This window comes from Festucalex cinctus, chromosome 5 (genome assembly GCF_051991245.1).
Source record: "Festucalex cinctus isolate MCC-2025b chromosome 5, RoL_Fcin_1.0, whole genome shotgun sequence".
Classification (NCBI taxonomy): domain Eukaryota; kingdom Metazoa; phylum Chordata; class Actinopteri; order Syngnathiformes; family Syngnathidae; genus Festucalex; species Festucalex cinctus.
The window spans coordinates 4,733,152-4,750,579 of record NC_135415.1 but is presented as its reverse complement, the minus strand read 5'-3'; the positions used below and the strand labels follow the sequence as shown (position 1 = coordinate 4,750,579).

Here is a 17,428-nt window from a genome sequence, read left to right as displayed (position 1 = left end):
GGGTTAAAAGAAAAAAAAAAAAAAAAAAAAAAAAGTAATGTCGGACCAATTAATCAGCCGGCCATAATCAAAGCATATAAATTTGTAATTTCACAAGCAATCCTCAGATGAGCAATGTAACTTGTACATGGAATTGCTCTGGATGGTACTTTACACAATATAATGTTTGTTTAAAAAAATAAAAACACAGACCAACATAAATCAGACACAAATGTGCTGAATAAGACACACATTCAACCACACAGATGACCAGGTTTAACGTCCTTATAACTTCATTAACCTACACATGGTGCATTCTGTGAGCAACATACAGGTATATGCAAAATAGGTAGCTATAACACGCCCGGAACTCACATAGGCATAGTGCTGCCGTGTTCCATTTGCATTCGTGTATTTTTTTTTGGGGGGGACATTATATTAGCAGTTGCGTCCCGCAATTTAGGGCTGGGCTGGCCCGCAAATACCGAAAATCTGCGTATAATTGACGGCAATTAAAAAAAAAATTATATACAACGATTTTACTCGGGATGGAACGATTGCCAAACATCACGATACGATATTATCACAATATGAAGGTCACGATACGATAATTATCATGACATTGTGGGGAGGTAGGCAATACAAAAAGTCAAATATTGTAAAAACAAAACAAAAAAAACACACAAAAAAACATGAAAACGCTGCGGGAAAACTAATATTTTCAAGTTTGGTCGGCTTAATGGGTGGCAATGTAAGATGGCTGCCGGTAGCTTCACTTCTCGCTATGGTGATATAAGTGGCATTGTGAGTCTGCATATAAGTTCGTGGATGTCGCTCACCGTAATCCATGGATTGCTCAAGAAGTTTAGGTGAATGCACAGTCACATGGAAAATTAGAGGGAACATTGACTGACAGTGCAGTACTGAGCTGCTAAGTGACACAATACACAACATTATGAAGAATACTTACTTGATTTTGACCATCGTGATTTGTCCTCAGGTCATTAACTTCCTCCTCCATTTTTTCCAACTTTTGCTCTATCTCCTTGCATCTTTTCATCTCTGCACAGTATTGAGCCTGGGCTTTTTCTGCTACTTCCTTCACCTCTAACACAAAAAAGCACATACACACCACAATGTTATGTTAGTGATTGTGTCCTTTGTTCATTGATAATATCTCTAATTTTTATAGACCGAAGGGGAGAATTCAAAGGCTATTCTTATACTTCGCCGATCTCTTGATGTCTATGCCTACTATTTTATCTACGCTTTCCATTTGGTCGTTTGCCAGGCTACAAACTGAACCTTAATAAGAGTGAGCTGATGCCACTTAACACTGGAGCCAAAATTTCCCCATTGGCTATACTATTGTAACAAGAGTACCAAGACGACCTGTTGAGTGTACGCTCTTGCCTTTATAAATGATCTTTGATGTATTGCCGCGCTCTGTCATGTGACCGCACGTACCACCAATAAGAGCCGCTTATGGTCAGTAGTGCGGAAGGAGCCAGGCAACGCGTGTGGAAATGTTTGTTATGGATCGAGGTGGGTTTTTTAGAAAGCTCTATCTTGAATATAGTTATGTTGAAACTTAAACGCCTACTTATTGACTTGTAGAGCCGACTGCCAGCACCGGACTGCATTGTTTCACCGTCGCGGTTGTTTGAAAAGTCGAACTGGTGAGTCATGTGTTAACATGAGCCATTTCTGTGGTGCTTTGACATGGTTCTCAAACGACTGAATGAAGTGATTAATGGTACTGATTATTCACTGTTCGCTCGTATTTTATGTACAATGTGGCGTTTTACCCAGATTTGATTGTTTGAAATGTAATAATACTGAACAGTATTTTACTAAATGAAGTTGTTCTTTTTGATATTTGAATGTACTTGAATTGTGTAGGTTTTATACATCTTCATTAGAATACATTATTCTTATGAATTAAATTTAATGCTGCTATTGCTAATTTTGCACAACTTTAGCACTTTCATATAGTACATTAGTTTTGATAAATTGATTGACATGTCTAATAGATTTATATTGTACAATATTGATGATGGATTGGAACTTTTGGATTGATAATACTGTTAGTGTTATTTATGCAATGTAGTTTCTTATTTGTGTACACAAAGAATATTAAGATGGTCCTGTTTCATACAGGCCAGACTTGAATTGATGGTGAGCTAAGCCCAGGAACAGTCAACGAACATTGAATGCAGCTAAGGAAATGGAGATTCCTGCCAGGAACCCCAGCCACCTGCTCTGTTCGGGCTGGTAGGAGGCTCTCGTAGCCGACCCTGCACTTTTCCATCACTTGCACTCTGATTTGCAACCCCTCCGGATTCATTCTCTCAGTTACTCACATTCACTCATACACCTCGGTTGCTGGACAATTGGATCACTATAGTGCTGGTTGCATGAACTGTGACTACATTTTTGCGCAAGTGAACTGTGAATGTGCGATTGCCAACAAATGAACTTCATATTGCAGAACTTTGGAAATTATCAATCAGATAGTTCAATCCGTGCCTCGATAAAGAGTTGTTCCCTTCTTTTCCCTTCTTTTCTTTATTTTGGTTCTCCATGGTAAATGATTGAAAATTTATTATCTTGCATTGAATGGCCATTCATTTTTTCTTGTACATAAGTGTATATTTGTCCTGTCCACTAGGGTTGTTGTTGTTCACGCTGTAATTTAATACATGGTGAAATTACCTAACACAAGTTTTAGTCTCTGCCTCCTCTCTTCCCGAGCCGGACCTTACTCTTCTGACACCTAGCCTATTCTTACTTCTGTACTTTTGTTACAATATGCAGCAAATATTGGCTACATAATTTGGTGAGCTAGCCAGGAGAGAGTTGGCAGAACTGTTGTGGACAGAGAAATATACAACATTAAAATGGATGTGTTTGAGAACCATGGCATAAAAATACCCAATGCAGTTTTGATTGAAGGAGTCACTAAGACAGAAACGGATGAAGAAGTCATAGGATTTTTGACAAAATATGGCTCAATTTTAAAAAGTCAAGTTATTGATGAGCCAGAGTCTGTGTTTAACCGTAAATGGGTTGTTGAGTATAAATCTGGTGCTGCCATAGTTGCACTTCGTGACACTTTGCCATACACATTTGTGAGTGATAATGGTAAACTAACGTATGACATTTTAGAACTGTCAACAGTGTGTGCTACTCAAATAGAGAAGCTAAAAACTGATGCTTATTTATTAGAATTAAAAGACTTGGCTAAGCGTACAGGAAAGGATTTTACAGAAGTCCTTAATGATGTGATGTCTCTGCTTGGCCACTCTGTTACGCAATTAAGGCCAGCCCCACAAGATTCTGCCTCACTTGCCCAATCTAACCCACTGCCACCATCTGATGTCACCTTAAATTCGCTGGCTGTCTCCACTTCTAATGCTGAGAACTCGAGTCAAGAATCAGATGAGCCGGAACATAAGACTTCACATACACCAAGATTCTTTTTCCCACATAATGCCGCTTCTGATCTTAATCCACAAGAAGTCCAGCGTTATGTGGTGGAGCATATAGTTAAAAATGAGGACAGTGCAATGCTTCATCTTTCTAGCCAGCGACTCGGGGCTTTTTCTGGGAGGTTGCCCCGCCCCCAGAATGAATCAGATTATGAGACATGGCGTTCTACTGTCGATCTGATGTTAAATGATCCATCTTTCTCCGACTTGCAACGGTCAAGAAAAATTTTTGAAAGTCTCTTGCCTCCAGCTGCAGACATGGTCAAGCATTTGAAACCAGAAACATGCCCAGCAGTCTATCTTCAAATTTTGGATTCAGCATACAGTACCGTGCAAGATGGCGATGAGCTCTTTGCAAAATTCATGGACACTTTCCAAGATGCAGGAGAAAAGTAATCTTCATATCTCCAGCGGTTGCAAGTTGCCCTCAGTCTAGCCATTAAGAGAGGGGGAGTTCCACACACTGAAACCAACAAACACCTGCTTAACCAGTTTTGCAGAGGGTGTTGGGACAATACATTGATCTCCGAACTCCAACTCAAGCAACGAAAGCATAATCCGCCATCTTTTGCTGAATTATTACTGCTGTTGCGTACTGAGGAGGATAGGGAAGCAGCAAAGACCATTCGAATGAAGCAGCATCTCGGTCCATCCAAAACAAAGGCCATGACTCATGCTCAATATGCTTATGCTGGGGGTGAAGACCATCAAGCCATAACACTGGAAAAGTTAACAAAACAGTTAGCAGACATACAGAGACAGTTGGCAGCTTTGACTGCAGCCCAATCCGCTCAGAAGCAGTCATTATCAGCAAAACCTATCCCTCCTGGTCCCGGTGCCAAACCAAAATCTGCATCACGATCCTTAAGACCCGCACCAGCGGACCGAAGCCAGGTTTTTGTTATCGATGCGGGGAAGACGGACACATTAAACCAGCGTGTGACAATCCCCCGAATTCTGCTTTGGTGACTTTCAAGAAGAAGCAGCATGCTGACAAACTGCAGAAATGGCACAAATCCAATCCCCCATCAAGCCAGTCTTTAAACTGAGCCCAGTTCCTGTTACGGGGTGCACTGGAACTGCTTCGGACCAACAATGTCCCAAGAACTCTCCTTCAGTTACCTGTACAGAGTTGACTTCGTCACCACCTCTCAACACTCGATTACCAAAAGGATTAATAGGATCCAAGTGTACAAGTGAAGTTACCATCACGGGCCAAACTTGTTCTTGTCTACTTGACACTGGGTCACAAGTCACCACTGTTCCTGTTTCATTTTATAACAAGCATTTTTCCTCTCAACCACTGAAACCCCTTTGTGATCTCCTCCAAGTTGAAGGCGCAGCCGGTCAAGCTGTTCCCTACTTGGGGTATATTGAGATGTCAGTAACGTTCCCCAGTGACTTTGTTGGTGTGGAAATGGAAGTGGCTACATTGGCGCTCGTGATTCCAGATTCACGTCCAGAGCTTCAATCACATGTTTTGATTGGAATGAACACTCTAGAACCTTTGTACGACCAGTATATTGAGAGCAACCCCGGGAGCTTTCAGCCCTTAGCACATGGGTACCGAGCTGTTTTGAAACTGCTCCAATTACGTCACCAACAAGCGCAGCTGGGCACCAATGGAATTGTGAGACTCTCAGGCAAAGCTCCAATTGTCATTCCTGGGGGTCAGACTGTTGTCATTGAAGGCTCAATCAGTACTAGTATCCCAGTATTAGTATTCCAGACGGCTTTCCGGCTATATTTTTTAAACATTTCTGGTTAATGTTTGCTCCATTATTTCTAAGAGTAGTAACTGAAATTAAAAGTAAAGGTGATATACGTCAAGATATGAATATAGCAGCAATTAAACTTTTATTAAAGCCAGAAAAAGACCCTACCCTCCCGTCAAGTTACCGACCGATATCACTAATTAATACCGATATTAAAATTATCGCCAAGGCCTTGGCATCTCGATTAGAGACGGTAATCTCGACAATTATTCATAGTGATCAAACAGGTTTTATTAAAGGTCGTCATTCTACTAATAATATTAGGAGACTCTTTAACTTGATTAGTATGTCACAGCGGTATGATAAAAAGGCAGTTGTTATTTCGCTGGATGCAGAAAAAGCATTCGATAAAGTTAACTGGTCCTTCCTCTTTGCTGTCTTAAATAAATTCGGCTTCGGGGAGTCATTCATTCAATGGGTCTCAATATTATATGATTCTCCTAAAGCTACAGTTACTACTAATGGGATTACATCACAGAGTTTTACTCTACAAAGGGGAACAAGACAAGGGTGCCCAATGTCTCCTTTATTATTTGCTATATTTATTGAGCCGCTTGCATTAGCTATACGTCAGGATAGACGGATCCAAGGAATCCACTCCGGGACAATAGAACATAAAATTAATCTATATGCCGATGATATATTACTCTATTTAGAAGAACCTGCTATCTCGCTAGGGGAAGCATTTAAATTAATAACTAAATTCTCTCACTTATCAGATTACTCTATTAACTGGACAAACTCAACATTATTACCTATTACAGAAAATTCATGGAATCCTACAAGTCAGGATCCACACTACTCCTTTCCTACAGGTAATTTAAAATACTTAGGTGTTAAAATTTCACCTAAGTTAACTGAATTAACTTCTTTAAATTTTTCACCATTATTGGATAGTATCCGTTAGGGGTGTTAAAAAAAATCGATTCGGCGATATATCGCGATACTACATCGCGCGATTCTCGAATCGATTCAATAATCGGCAGAATCGATTTTTTATTTTTTTTATTTATTTTTTTTTTTTTTAGGATTCACACCTTGAGCATGGAAGAATGTTATATGAACGGCACATTAAGCCTTAATATTTTTATTTTAATGCTGTTCAAACATGAAACAGATTACAACCTCTATAAGACTGAAATTTCAGATTAATAAATAATACATTTTCATATAAATCTTACACTCTACAAGCTTACTGATTAGTATTTTCTAAATATGAATGAAAAAAAATCACAACAATCGACTTATAAATTCGTATCGGGATTAATCGGTATCGAATCGTGACCATTCGTATCGGGATTAATCGGTATCGAATCGAATCGTGACCTGTGAATCGTGATACGAATCGAATCGTCAGGTACTAGGCAATTCACACCCCTAGTATCCGTAGTGACCTGGAGCGCTGGAATAATCTTCCGATCTCTTTAATAGGACGGATAGCTACTATAAAAATGAAAGTTTTACCAAAGATTAATTATTTATTTTCAATGATTCCATTTAAACCTACGTCTAACTGGTTCCAATCGCTGGACTCTGCTATCATAAAATTCTATTGGAATAAAAAAAAAGCCAAAATTAGTCTATCTACTCTTCAGGAAAGTAAATCTAAAGGAGGTTTAGAGGCACCAAACTTTATGTACTATTATTTAGCTAATCAACTACAATATCTTGTGCTATGGACACAACCCAACAGAGATACTAACTGTTGGTTGGAATTGGAGCAGAAGGATTGTAATAATCTTAGACTGTCAGATTTACTCTTTATTACAAAATCAATAAGACGACATAATTGTTTTAAAAACCCAATGATAGCCGCCACCCTGACTGCCTGGTGGAAGGCATTAGAAATTACAAACTCCCAATTGGCGCCCTGTGGGCTCTCTCCCATTTGGCATAACCCCGACTTTCAACTTAATAATCAGTCGTTCCATTTAAGCTTATGGGAGCAGAAAGGAATTACACACCTTCATCATCTTTTCTCAGATAATAAGTTTATATCGTATACAAACTTGGTCCAGAAATATGAGATAAAAAAGGGAAATTTCTTACATTATCTGCAAGTTAAAAATATGGTTAAGAAACAAATCCCAACACTTCAGGATATGCTCCAACTGCCTGTCTTAGCTAAAGATATTATAAAGCTTTCTCCAACAACAATAAAGAAAATATCAAAAATATATAAGTTATTTTTATACACAAATAAAACGTATTTACCGACTTTAAAATGGGAAAAAGACTTGTCTATAGTTCCGGAACCAGACTTTTGGACCCAAATCTGTGAAAATGTATTTAAAATGACCAAACAGACAAATTTGCAACTTATCCAATATAAGATACTTCATAGAACATATATTACACAATATATGATGAAAAAAATGGGACTCTCTGACTCCGACATTTGTCTCCAGTGCTCACAAAACACTGCCGATACTTATCTTCTTCTTGCTTTATGGTCATGTACTCCAGTGCTGCATTTCTGGACTAAAATCTTGGAAAAGCTCGCTGATATATTAAACTGTAGGCTTCCTTTATCTCCAAGATTGTGTTTACTAGGTGACTTAACAATAACTGAGCTACCATGTAAACAATCTCAATCTATATTTATAGCCCTTACTATTGCTAAAAAAATAATCCTTGTCAATTGGAAAAATAAACAATCTCTAAATATCGACCACTGGTTAAACTTACTAATAAATTATATCTCAATGGAAAAAATCTCTGCCTTAAATAAAAATCAAGTATCAAGATTTAAACAAATATGGTCTATGTACATAGAATATTTTAATCCCAATTTGGCAACTTAATCCTGCCAAGATTCTGCCTGTTAACATGAGCCACCACATCGTTACAACTTCTGTTTTCGCTGCTTCTGTATTTGGTATTTTGTATCTGATTGTTTTTATTTTTAAATAGTCAGGAACCTAGTTGCTGCTAGTGGGCTCGGGCATACCACACTATACGACACTATACTCATTAACTCCTTAAGATTTATTTCTAGTGGGCACTAAGCATCAACACTTGGTGTTACTGCATGCTAATTAGTCAATTTTCTTGACGCCGTCCCCTGTGGTCGGGCGGGGGTGGTTCTGCCCCCCCCACTTGTCTGCTCGGTAGCGGTTGCGTCTTGGCCGCTCCCTGGGCCCCCTGTGGGGTGCGGTGTTGGGGTGCTTCCCCTGGTGCCCGGGGCGGTGCCGTCCCGGCGCGGTCCGCTGCTCCGTGCCCGGCGGCGCGGTTCGGGGTGGGTGGGCCTCCGGTGTGCCCCGTGGTTCCCTCTCCCCTCCCCCTTCCTCCCCCCCGTCGCCTCTCCCTCCTCGCCTCCTCCCGCCCATCCTCCTCTGCCTCCCGGTCCCTTTTCCCTTGTCGCCCCCCCCCCCCCCTCCTGCCCTGCAGCCGCCCTTTCGCCTTCTTGTCGTCTTCTCCCCGCTTCCCCCCCCCCCTTCCCTGTCTGCCCTGCGGCCCCTCCCCCTCCCTCTCCCTGGGCCTGGGGCTCCCTCCCCGGCCCGGGCGTCGGGCTCCGGGGGCCGGGCGGGGGTTTGAGGCCTGCCCCACTCCGGTAGAACTCCTGGCGCCCCGGGCGGGCTCCGGTGGCCGGTGGGCTGTCCGGTAGCCCTGCTGCGCTGGCTGTCCGCCCATTGTGGTGCCAGGTGGATGAGGTGGGGGGCCTGGGGGTGCTGGGGGGCGGGCGTGCCACCTACACCCGCCGGGTTGGGTGAGGCCCCGCTGGTCGCTCCTCTTACTCACTTCACTAGCTTTGCTAGGGGGGTTCGCGGGGGGCCGGGTTCGCGGGGGGGGGTTGGCGGCCATCGGGGGGGGGGAAGGGGGGGGCGGCTTGTTTGGGGGGGGTGGAGGTATGGGTGGGTGGGGGGTTGGGTGTTGGGGGTCGGGGTGTGTTCGGGGGTTTGGGGGTCGGGGGTGGTGGGGCCTGGGTCGTGGTGGGTGGCGGGTTTGGATGGGGTGCGGGGGGGTCGTGGGGGGATGGGGGCTGGGGACCGGTGGGGCGCTGTGGGGGCCCGCTGGGCCTCGTTCTGCGGCCTTGGGCTCGGGGGTGTGGGCCGGGGCTGGGGCGGGGGTGTTCCGGGCGTCTGGGTCGGCTCGCCGACCGGTGTCCGCTCGGGTGGCTTGGGGGTGGCCTTGGTGCTGCCGCGGCCTGGGGATTTCGGGGAGGGGGGGGTGGGGGGGGGGAGTGCTCGCTTTGCTGGACCGCGGTTGACGGCTTCTTTCTTTGGTGGTGGTCCTTATGCATGCCAGATCCGTCGCACCAGCATCTACTGAAACTCAACAGAAGTAGCCTCTCCCTCCCACAGCCCCTTGAATCAGTTGGTGCTGGTGTCTGTGGTTCTCACTTTGCTCTATCTATCCTTCCCTCCTTCCTCTCTTTAGTTTTTCCTCTGGTCACTTGAGATCTTAATTTATTAGAAGTATGAGGTTTCTGGGGTTGGCATAAGACTCTGGTTTTGTAACCACGTAGGAGGGGTCTTGTTGGTGCTGGACTTCACTTTGATGGATTGGATGTACTGGCTTCTATGGATCTCTCTCTGCCTTATCGATCCTTCCCTCCTTCCTCTCTTTAGTTTTTCCTCTGGTCTCTTGAGATCTCGCCAAATTTGCTGGAATTTAGAGGCTTCCGGGGTTGGCGTAAGACTTTGATTTTGTAATCATGGGGAAGGCAGGAAGTGTTTGGTCGGTGCTGGATTTCACTTTGATTTTCCTTTCTTTTCTCTTTATTTCTTTTTTTTCTGACCTTTTCTCTGGTCTCCTGACCATTTAAACCTCACGACTCTGGCAAGATTCTGAAGTACCTGGTTAAGGCGAAGGGTAATGGGATATTTATAAGGTTTTAGGTGAATGAATGAGTATAAATTTATACGTATTTGCACGCACGCACGCACGCGCACGCACGCAAACGCACACACGCAAACGCACGCACGCACGCAAACGCACGCACACATACACAAAAAAAAAAAAAAAAAAAAAAAAAAAGAGCAATGATGACAAGACGTTGAATCGGTAAGACTACCGAATGAACAATTCTGAGCTCAATTCTGAAAAAAATAAAAAATAAAAAAATAATAATAATAAAAAAATTCTAGTATCCCACTAGCACGCTCCTGTGCGCTCATTGAACATCCAGCATCTCCATTGGCAGGTGGACTGTGTGTTGTAAATTGTCTGATTACAGTTTCACCGCATGCCTTTCACAAAGTACCAGTTATTATAAAAAATGAATCAGAACACGATGTGTGTATTCCACCCTTGAGCCCGATTGCCAATCTTGTGCTAACGCCTCAAATCCTCTCACATGATGCCAGTGTGAAGGTTGACTCCACACTACCCCCTCCCCGTGATCTACAATTTAATTTTGGCGATTCATCTATCCCACAAGAATGGAAAGAACGGATTGTGAACAAACTGAATGGAATACCGGAAGTTTTCTCCCATCACGATCTAGACTTTGGCAGAACTAATAAGGTCAAACATAACATCAAGTTGCATGACGAAACCCCATTTAAACACCGTCCACGGCCAATCCATCCACAGGATATTGAGGCAGTGCGACAACACCTGCGGGATCTTCTGAAAACTGGAGTTATCAGGGAATCAGTCTCTCCATTTGCTTCACCCATCGTGGTAGTCCGTAAAAAGAACGGCGATGTTCGTCTATGCATTGACTATCGAAAGCTGAACCTCCAGACCATAAAGGATGCCTACGCCCTTCCCAATCTCGAAGAGTCGTTTTCTACACTGACTGGTTCCAGGTGGTTCAGTGTATTAGATCTTAAGTCTGGTTATTACCAGATTGAAATGAGTGAAGTTGACAAAGAAAAAACTGCGTTTGTAACACCATTAGGGTTCTGGGAGTTCAATCGCATGCCACAAGGTGTCACCAATGCTCCCTCGACGTTCCAACGCCTCATGGAGCAGTGTATGGGAGACCTTCATCTTAAAGAAGTACTTGTGTTCTTGGACGACCTGATTATCTTTTCCAGGACATTGGAAGAGCATGAGGACCGCTTGCTGCGAGTCCTCACCCGTCTGAAAGAGTTCGGTCTTAAACTGTCCCCGGAGAAATGTATGTTTTTCCAAACATCTGTACGTTACCTGGGTCATGTGGTATCAGAAAAGGGAGTAGAGACCGACCCAGAGAAGATTTCTGCTTTAAAGACCTGGCCAATTCCACGAACCCTGCGAGAATTGAAATCATTCTTAGGATTCGCCGGATACTACCGGAGATTCATCCGGGGATATGCCACTATAGCCAAGCCGCTGAATGACTTGACTAGGGGTTACGTACCCACTCGCAAGTCAGGAAAGAAAAAACCCCATACCAAAAGCTGCGCCTTTGGTCATCAGGACCCAAAGCATCTACCCTTTGGAGAGAGATGGTCTCCAAAATGCCAGCATGCTTATGAGACCTTGATTGACCAGCTGACCACTGCACCTGTCCTGGGTTTTGCTGGTCCGAAGAAACCCTACATCTTACATACAGATCCGAGCGCCACAGGGCTTGGTGCAGCGCTGTATCAACAGCAAGATGGACACCTCAGAGTTATTGCGTATGCCAGTCGTGGGCTTTCCATCAGTGAGTCAAGGTATCCAGCACATAAACTGGAATTTTTGGCATTGAAGTGGAGTATTACAGAGAAATTCCACGACTATCTCTATGGAGCTAATTTTGTTGTGGTTACGGACAATAACCCACTCACATACATTCTTACGTCTGCCAAATTGGATGCTGCTAGTCATCGTTGGCTTGCTGCTCTTTCCACATATACTTTCACACTCCAGTATAGGGCTGGAAAGCAAAACCTTGATGCCGATGCGCTGTCACGCCGTCCACATACATCTGCTTCTGATGCTTCTTCTGATTTGGATCTTGTCAGCCAGTTCACTTGTGATCACAGCGGTGACCCTGCATGTGGAGTTGCGCCAGATGTAGTTGCAGCTATTTGCCAAAACCATCTTGTGAAACCCTGCTCGTTGACTCTCTCTGCTGATTCCCATGCTTTCACATTAGTCGAGTCCATGACTATGTCCGCCAAGGCTATTCCCGAAAGCTATATTGATGAAAGTCAACATGGATTGCCAGTTGTTCCATCTCTATCTCTTCAAGAACTTATGACGAAACAAAGATCTGATCCATCCATCCAAGCAGTGATTCACCAGTTGGAAACAGGCGAGCGAGTCCCTCCCACAGCAAGACAAGAGCTTCCTGAACTTGCTCTTCTACTTCGGGAGTTAAACCGCCTGAAACTGTTGGATGGTGTTTTGTACAGGAAGAGGCAGGATGGCGAACAAACCATATTTCAACTTGTTCTCCCTGAAGAGCTGCGATCCTTGGTTCTGAAAAGTCTACATAACGACATGGGACATCTAGGTGTGGAACGTACTTTGGATCTCGCATGTTCCAGATTCTTTTGGCCGCGCATGTCAGCTGACGTTGAGACCAAAATCAGAACCTGTGATCGGTGTGTCAGAAGGAAGTCCCTTCCGGAGAAAGCTGCGCCTTTGGTCAATATCACTACCACCCGGCCGCTTGAATTGATTTGTATGGATTTTTTGTCACTAGAACCGGACCAAAGCAACACCAAAGACATTCTGGTCATTACAGATCACTTCACGAAGTTTGCTCTTGCTCTACCCACGCCAAATCAAAAAGCGCGGACTGTGGCACGTTGCTTATGGGAAAACTTCATAGTCTACTATGGCATTCCTGAACGTCTTCATTCTGATCAAGGATCTGATTTCGAATCTAAGCTTATAAAAGAACTCTGTGAAATTGCCGGCATTGTGAAGACAAGGACTACTCCATACCACCCACGGGGAAACCATGTGGAGCGGTTCAACAGAACTCTTCTAAGTATGCTTGGAACTTTGGAACCCAAGCAGAAGCTGCGATGGAAAGAATATGTAAAACCCCTCTGTCACGCATACAACTGTACGAAAAGTGATGTTACTGGATTTACACCGTACGAACTAATGTTTGGTCGTTTACCCCGTCTTCCAGTCGACCTTGCCTTTGGTCTTCCAGTTCGAGAGAGTCAGACCAAGTCACATTCACAATATGTCGAGCAGTTGCGGTCCAGGCTTGAGCAAAGTTTTCAACTTGCCACCAGGAATGCAGAGAAATCAGCAGAGCGAAACAAGACTCGATTTGACCGACGCATAATTCCATCTCGTCTGGAAGTTGGTGATCGTGTTCTTGTTCGCAACGTCAGGCTGCGTGGAAAACACAAATTAGAAGATAAGTGGGAGCGTGACACGTATATTGTTCTCAGTCGTGCTGGAGATCTCCCAGTGTACACTGTCAGGCATGAGAAACAGGAAGATGCTCCAACTCGGACACTTCACCGTGATCTTCTTCTCCCTTGCGGATTTCTACCTTCTAATTCTTGTCATACACCTTCTGAGGTCACACCCCCTCGGAGACCAATGACTCGCAGTCAACACAATGCTGTTCCTATTACTGAAGACTTGAGTGATGAGGAAGGTTGTGATCTGCCTTTATTTGCGAACCCCTTTCCAGAGACATTTGAAATTAAAAAGACAGTTGACGAACCACTTTCACCTCCGCACCCCACAAGTCTCTTGACCTCGCCAACACTGAGGGACGCACCAGCGCCTACACTTGCTGAACCTGTGGAGGACCACTTAGCTGATCTTGGAGGATCCTCTGTTGATGTCACAATTCAACCTCCATCTGTGGAAAATAATGAAGAGCGCTTACCTGCAGCAGATGGGTCTGTCGCAATCCAACCTGAAGTCAGGGATCTGGACAAGATGGATGGAGAAGCAGAGAATGGTGGCCAAGCAGACATCCGTCAAGTCGGCTGAGAGTGTCCCTAACCAATTAGATGTACTTGATGACTCTGGAAATCCTGTACCATCGGTGGTTGAGCCTGAGATTGTCCGTCGCTCTTTAAGACAGTCACGGCCACCCACCCGCCTTGCCTATTCTACTTTAGGTAATCCTTTGATCTCGGTTGTTCAGACGCTTTTCCATAGTCTGGCTGATGCCTACGGCGAGGCATTTACTGCCACCCCGGTAGTAAACTCAAAGTCTGATTCTCCTGTTCGCATTGTGTAACATGCACGCGGAGGTGCATGGTCTAAAGGGGGGAGGGTGTAACAAGAGTACCAAGACGACCTGTTGAGTGTACGCTCTTGCCTTTATAAATGATCTTTGATGTATTGCCGCGCTCTGTCATGTGACCGCACGTACCACCAATAAGAGCCGCTTATGGTCAGTAGTGCGGAAGGAGCCAGGCAACGCGTGTGGAAATGTTTGTTATGGATCGAGGTGGGTTTTTTAGAAAGCTCTATCTTGAATATAGTTATGTTGAAACTTAAACGCCTACTTATTGACTTGTAGAGCCGACTGCCAGCACCGGACTGCATTGTTTCACCGTGGCGGTTGTTTGAAAAGTCGAACTGGTGAGTCATGTGTTAACATGAGCCATTTCTGTGGTGCTTTGACATGGTTCTCAAACGACTGAATGAAGTGATTAATGGTACTGATTATTCACTGTTCGCTCGTATTTTATGTACAATGTGGCGTTTTACCCAGATTTGATTGTTTGAAATGTAATAATACTGAACAGTATTTTACTAAATGAAGTTGTTCTTTTTTATATTTGAATGTACTTGAATTGTGTAGGTTTTATACATCTTCATTAGAATACATTATTCTTATGAATTAAATTTAATGCTGCTATTGCTAATTTTGCACAACTTTAGCACTTTCATATAGTACATTAGTTTTGATAAATTGATTGACATGTCTAATAGATTTATATTGTACAATATTGATGATGGATTGGAACTTTTGGATTGATAATACTGTTAGTGTTATTTATGCAATGTAGTTTCTTATTTGTGTACACAAAGAATATTAAGATGGTCCTGTTTCATACAGGCCAGACTTGAATTGATGGTGAGCTAAGCCCAGGAACAGTCAACGAACATTGAATGCAGCTAAGGAAATGGAGATTCCTGCCAGGAACCCCAGCCACCTGCTCTGTTCGGGCTGGTAGGAGGCTCTCGTAGCCGACCCTGCACTTTTCCATCACTTGCACTCTGATTTGCAACCCCTCCGGATTCATTCTCTCAGTTACTCACATTCACTCATACACCTCGGTTGCTGGACAATTGGATCACTATAGTGCTGGTTGCATGAACTGTGACTACATTTTTGCGCAAGTGAACTGTGAATGTGCGATTGCCAACAAATGAACTTCATATTGCAGAACTTTGGAAATTATCAATCAGATAGTTCAATCCGTGCCTCGATAAAGAGTTGTTCCCTTCTTTTCCCTTCTTTTCTTTATTTTGGTTCTCCATGGTAAATGATTGAAAATTTATTATTTTGCATTGAATGGCCATTCATTTTTTCTTGTACATAAGTGTATATTTGTCCTGTCCACTAGGGTTGTTGTTGTTCACGCTGTAATTTAATACATGGTGAAATTACCAAACACAAGTTTTAGTCTCTGCCTCCTCTCTTCCCGAGCCGGACCTTACTCTTCTGACACCTAGCCTATTCTTACTTCTGTACTTTTGTTACAAAATGCAGCAAATATCGGCTACACTATCATTTAAAATAGCCAATAGAGAATTGAGCTATCTTGGTGAGCACGACACAGGCAGATTTGAGGCTCTTTTTCAGGCAAATTTTCTTCCCCTCTTAAAAGTGTTAGATGATTTGAATCCCTGATTTGGATTTCACGTCTTGCTAGTTGCAAGGGTCAGTTCAATTAAGATGATAACATCTTGTCCACATTTCTTTATCCTTTTTAGTGTTTTCCCATTTTCTTCGCTCTGGCTTTTTTAGGAAGTGAGACAGCCTTATATTGTCTTTTGTTTGGGACAAGGATACGGCACGGAAGGAATTTTTGCAAAGATCTAAAAGTGATGACTGCCTTGCGTTCCTGAATTTGAGATTTTATTGCTGGGCTGCAAATCTTAGGATTATTCAATATTGGTTACAATCAAATCACAGACTTTGCCGGAATTCACAACCTATCTCATTATGTAGTCAATGCTGTATCTCCTTACACCGGGGCTGATTTAAAAGATTGTCGCTGGTGGTCTCTGGGACGAGATGCTACGCTCAAACCAGGGTGACAATATACCTCGTCAAGATAAAGGTAAAACTTATCATGCTAACTGACTTATTTTTACACATTCCGTTCTCTATTGAAACGCTGTGATGATATTATTAAGGCAGTCAGTTTAACGCGTTAATCTAAATTAATTATGCGTAAATTAGTGTGTTAAAAAAAAAAAAACGCAATTGATCACGAGAGGCAAATCAATGCGCAAGCATTTGAAATTTGGCTCATTGAGGGACCCGTAGCCGTAGTCGTACTAGAGCAGTAACAACAGCAGACATGATCGTGAGTGCAGCGTGGAAAACTTACTTGGACCTAGATCTCCCAGGGCTGTTATTTTGACAGCGCTATTAATTTCAATGTGCATCTTTCACGTCGGTGGAACCCATGGTGTTGCGCCGCTCGACTTCCGCAGTTACCGCCGCTACCGCAACTACCATTCAGCACAGAGGCTACAAGCTAGATCACCGTGGCGAATAAATACGCTGGAGCGTTCCCAGGCATGAAATATTGAAACTGTCAAGCCTTTATTTCCATAACGTTGGAAAGCTAGCGTCGCGACGAGTTCGGGGATGCCTTTATGTCCCCGGTACGACGTACGATTCGGGAGATACGGGCGCCCAAAGACCTCCAGGAGACCGCTGATTTTCAAAAACTTACCCCGCCTGTGATGGTTCCTATATTGGGTAAAAATTGTGGATTTGTCAGCCCTCTATCTCCGGAAAGCAATTTCGTGGAGCGAAGGCAACGGCATTGTTGTAAAGCTGTCGCCGAGACGAGTCCGGGGATGCCCTTATGTCCCCGGTAAGACGTATGGTTCGGGAGATAGGACTGCCCAAAGACCTCTAGAAGACCAATAAATTAAAAAAATGGCCCTCCTTCAATGGTTCCTATCCTGGGTAAAAACCACGGGTTTGTCGGCCCTCTATATCTGGAACGCCGTGGAGCGACGGGACATACACGTTTGAAAAGCTCTCGGGTACCGGGTCCACCTCAAGTTTCTACCCACTTGAACAGAGGAGACTGTACAGCTACATTCTGAAACCCAAGATCCACACGCGCAAAGCCAGTAAAC

General features: G+C 43.7%; 1 protein-coding gene and 1 long non-coding RNA gene across 6 annotated transcripts in view; one reads left to right on the top strand and one right to left on the bottom strand.

The window, feature by feature from the left end:
* fkbp15b (FKBP prolyl isomerase family member 15b) overlaps positions 1 to 17,428 on the bottom strand; it is a 155,282-nt gene that overhangs the window by 53,218 nt on the left and 84,636 nt on the right. For all 5 annotated transcript variants that reach the window (XM_077523047.1, XM_077523043.1, XM_077523045.1 and 2 more), the window contains one exon: positions 950 to 1,086. In XM_077523047.1, the coding sequence (XP_077379173.1) occupies positions 950 to 1,086 (137 nt within the window). The remainder of the gene's footprint in view (positions 1 to 949; positions 1,087 to 17,428) is intronic.
* LOC144019781 (uncharacterized) lies at positions 1,361 to 15,722 on the top strand. The gene is made up of 2 exons (XR_013283776.1): positions 1,361 to 2,253; positions 15,159 to 15,722. It is a non-coding gene; the product is annotated as an uncharacterized LOC144019781 (long non-coding RNA).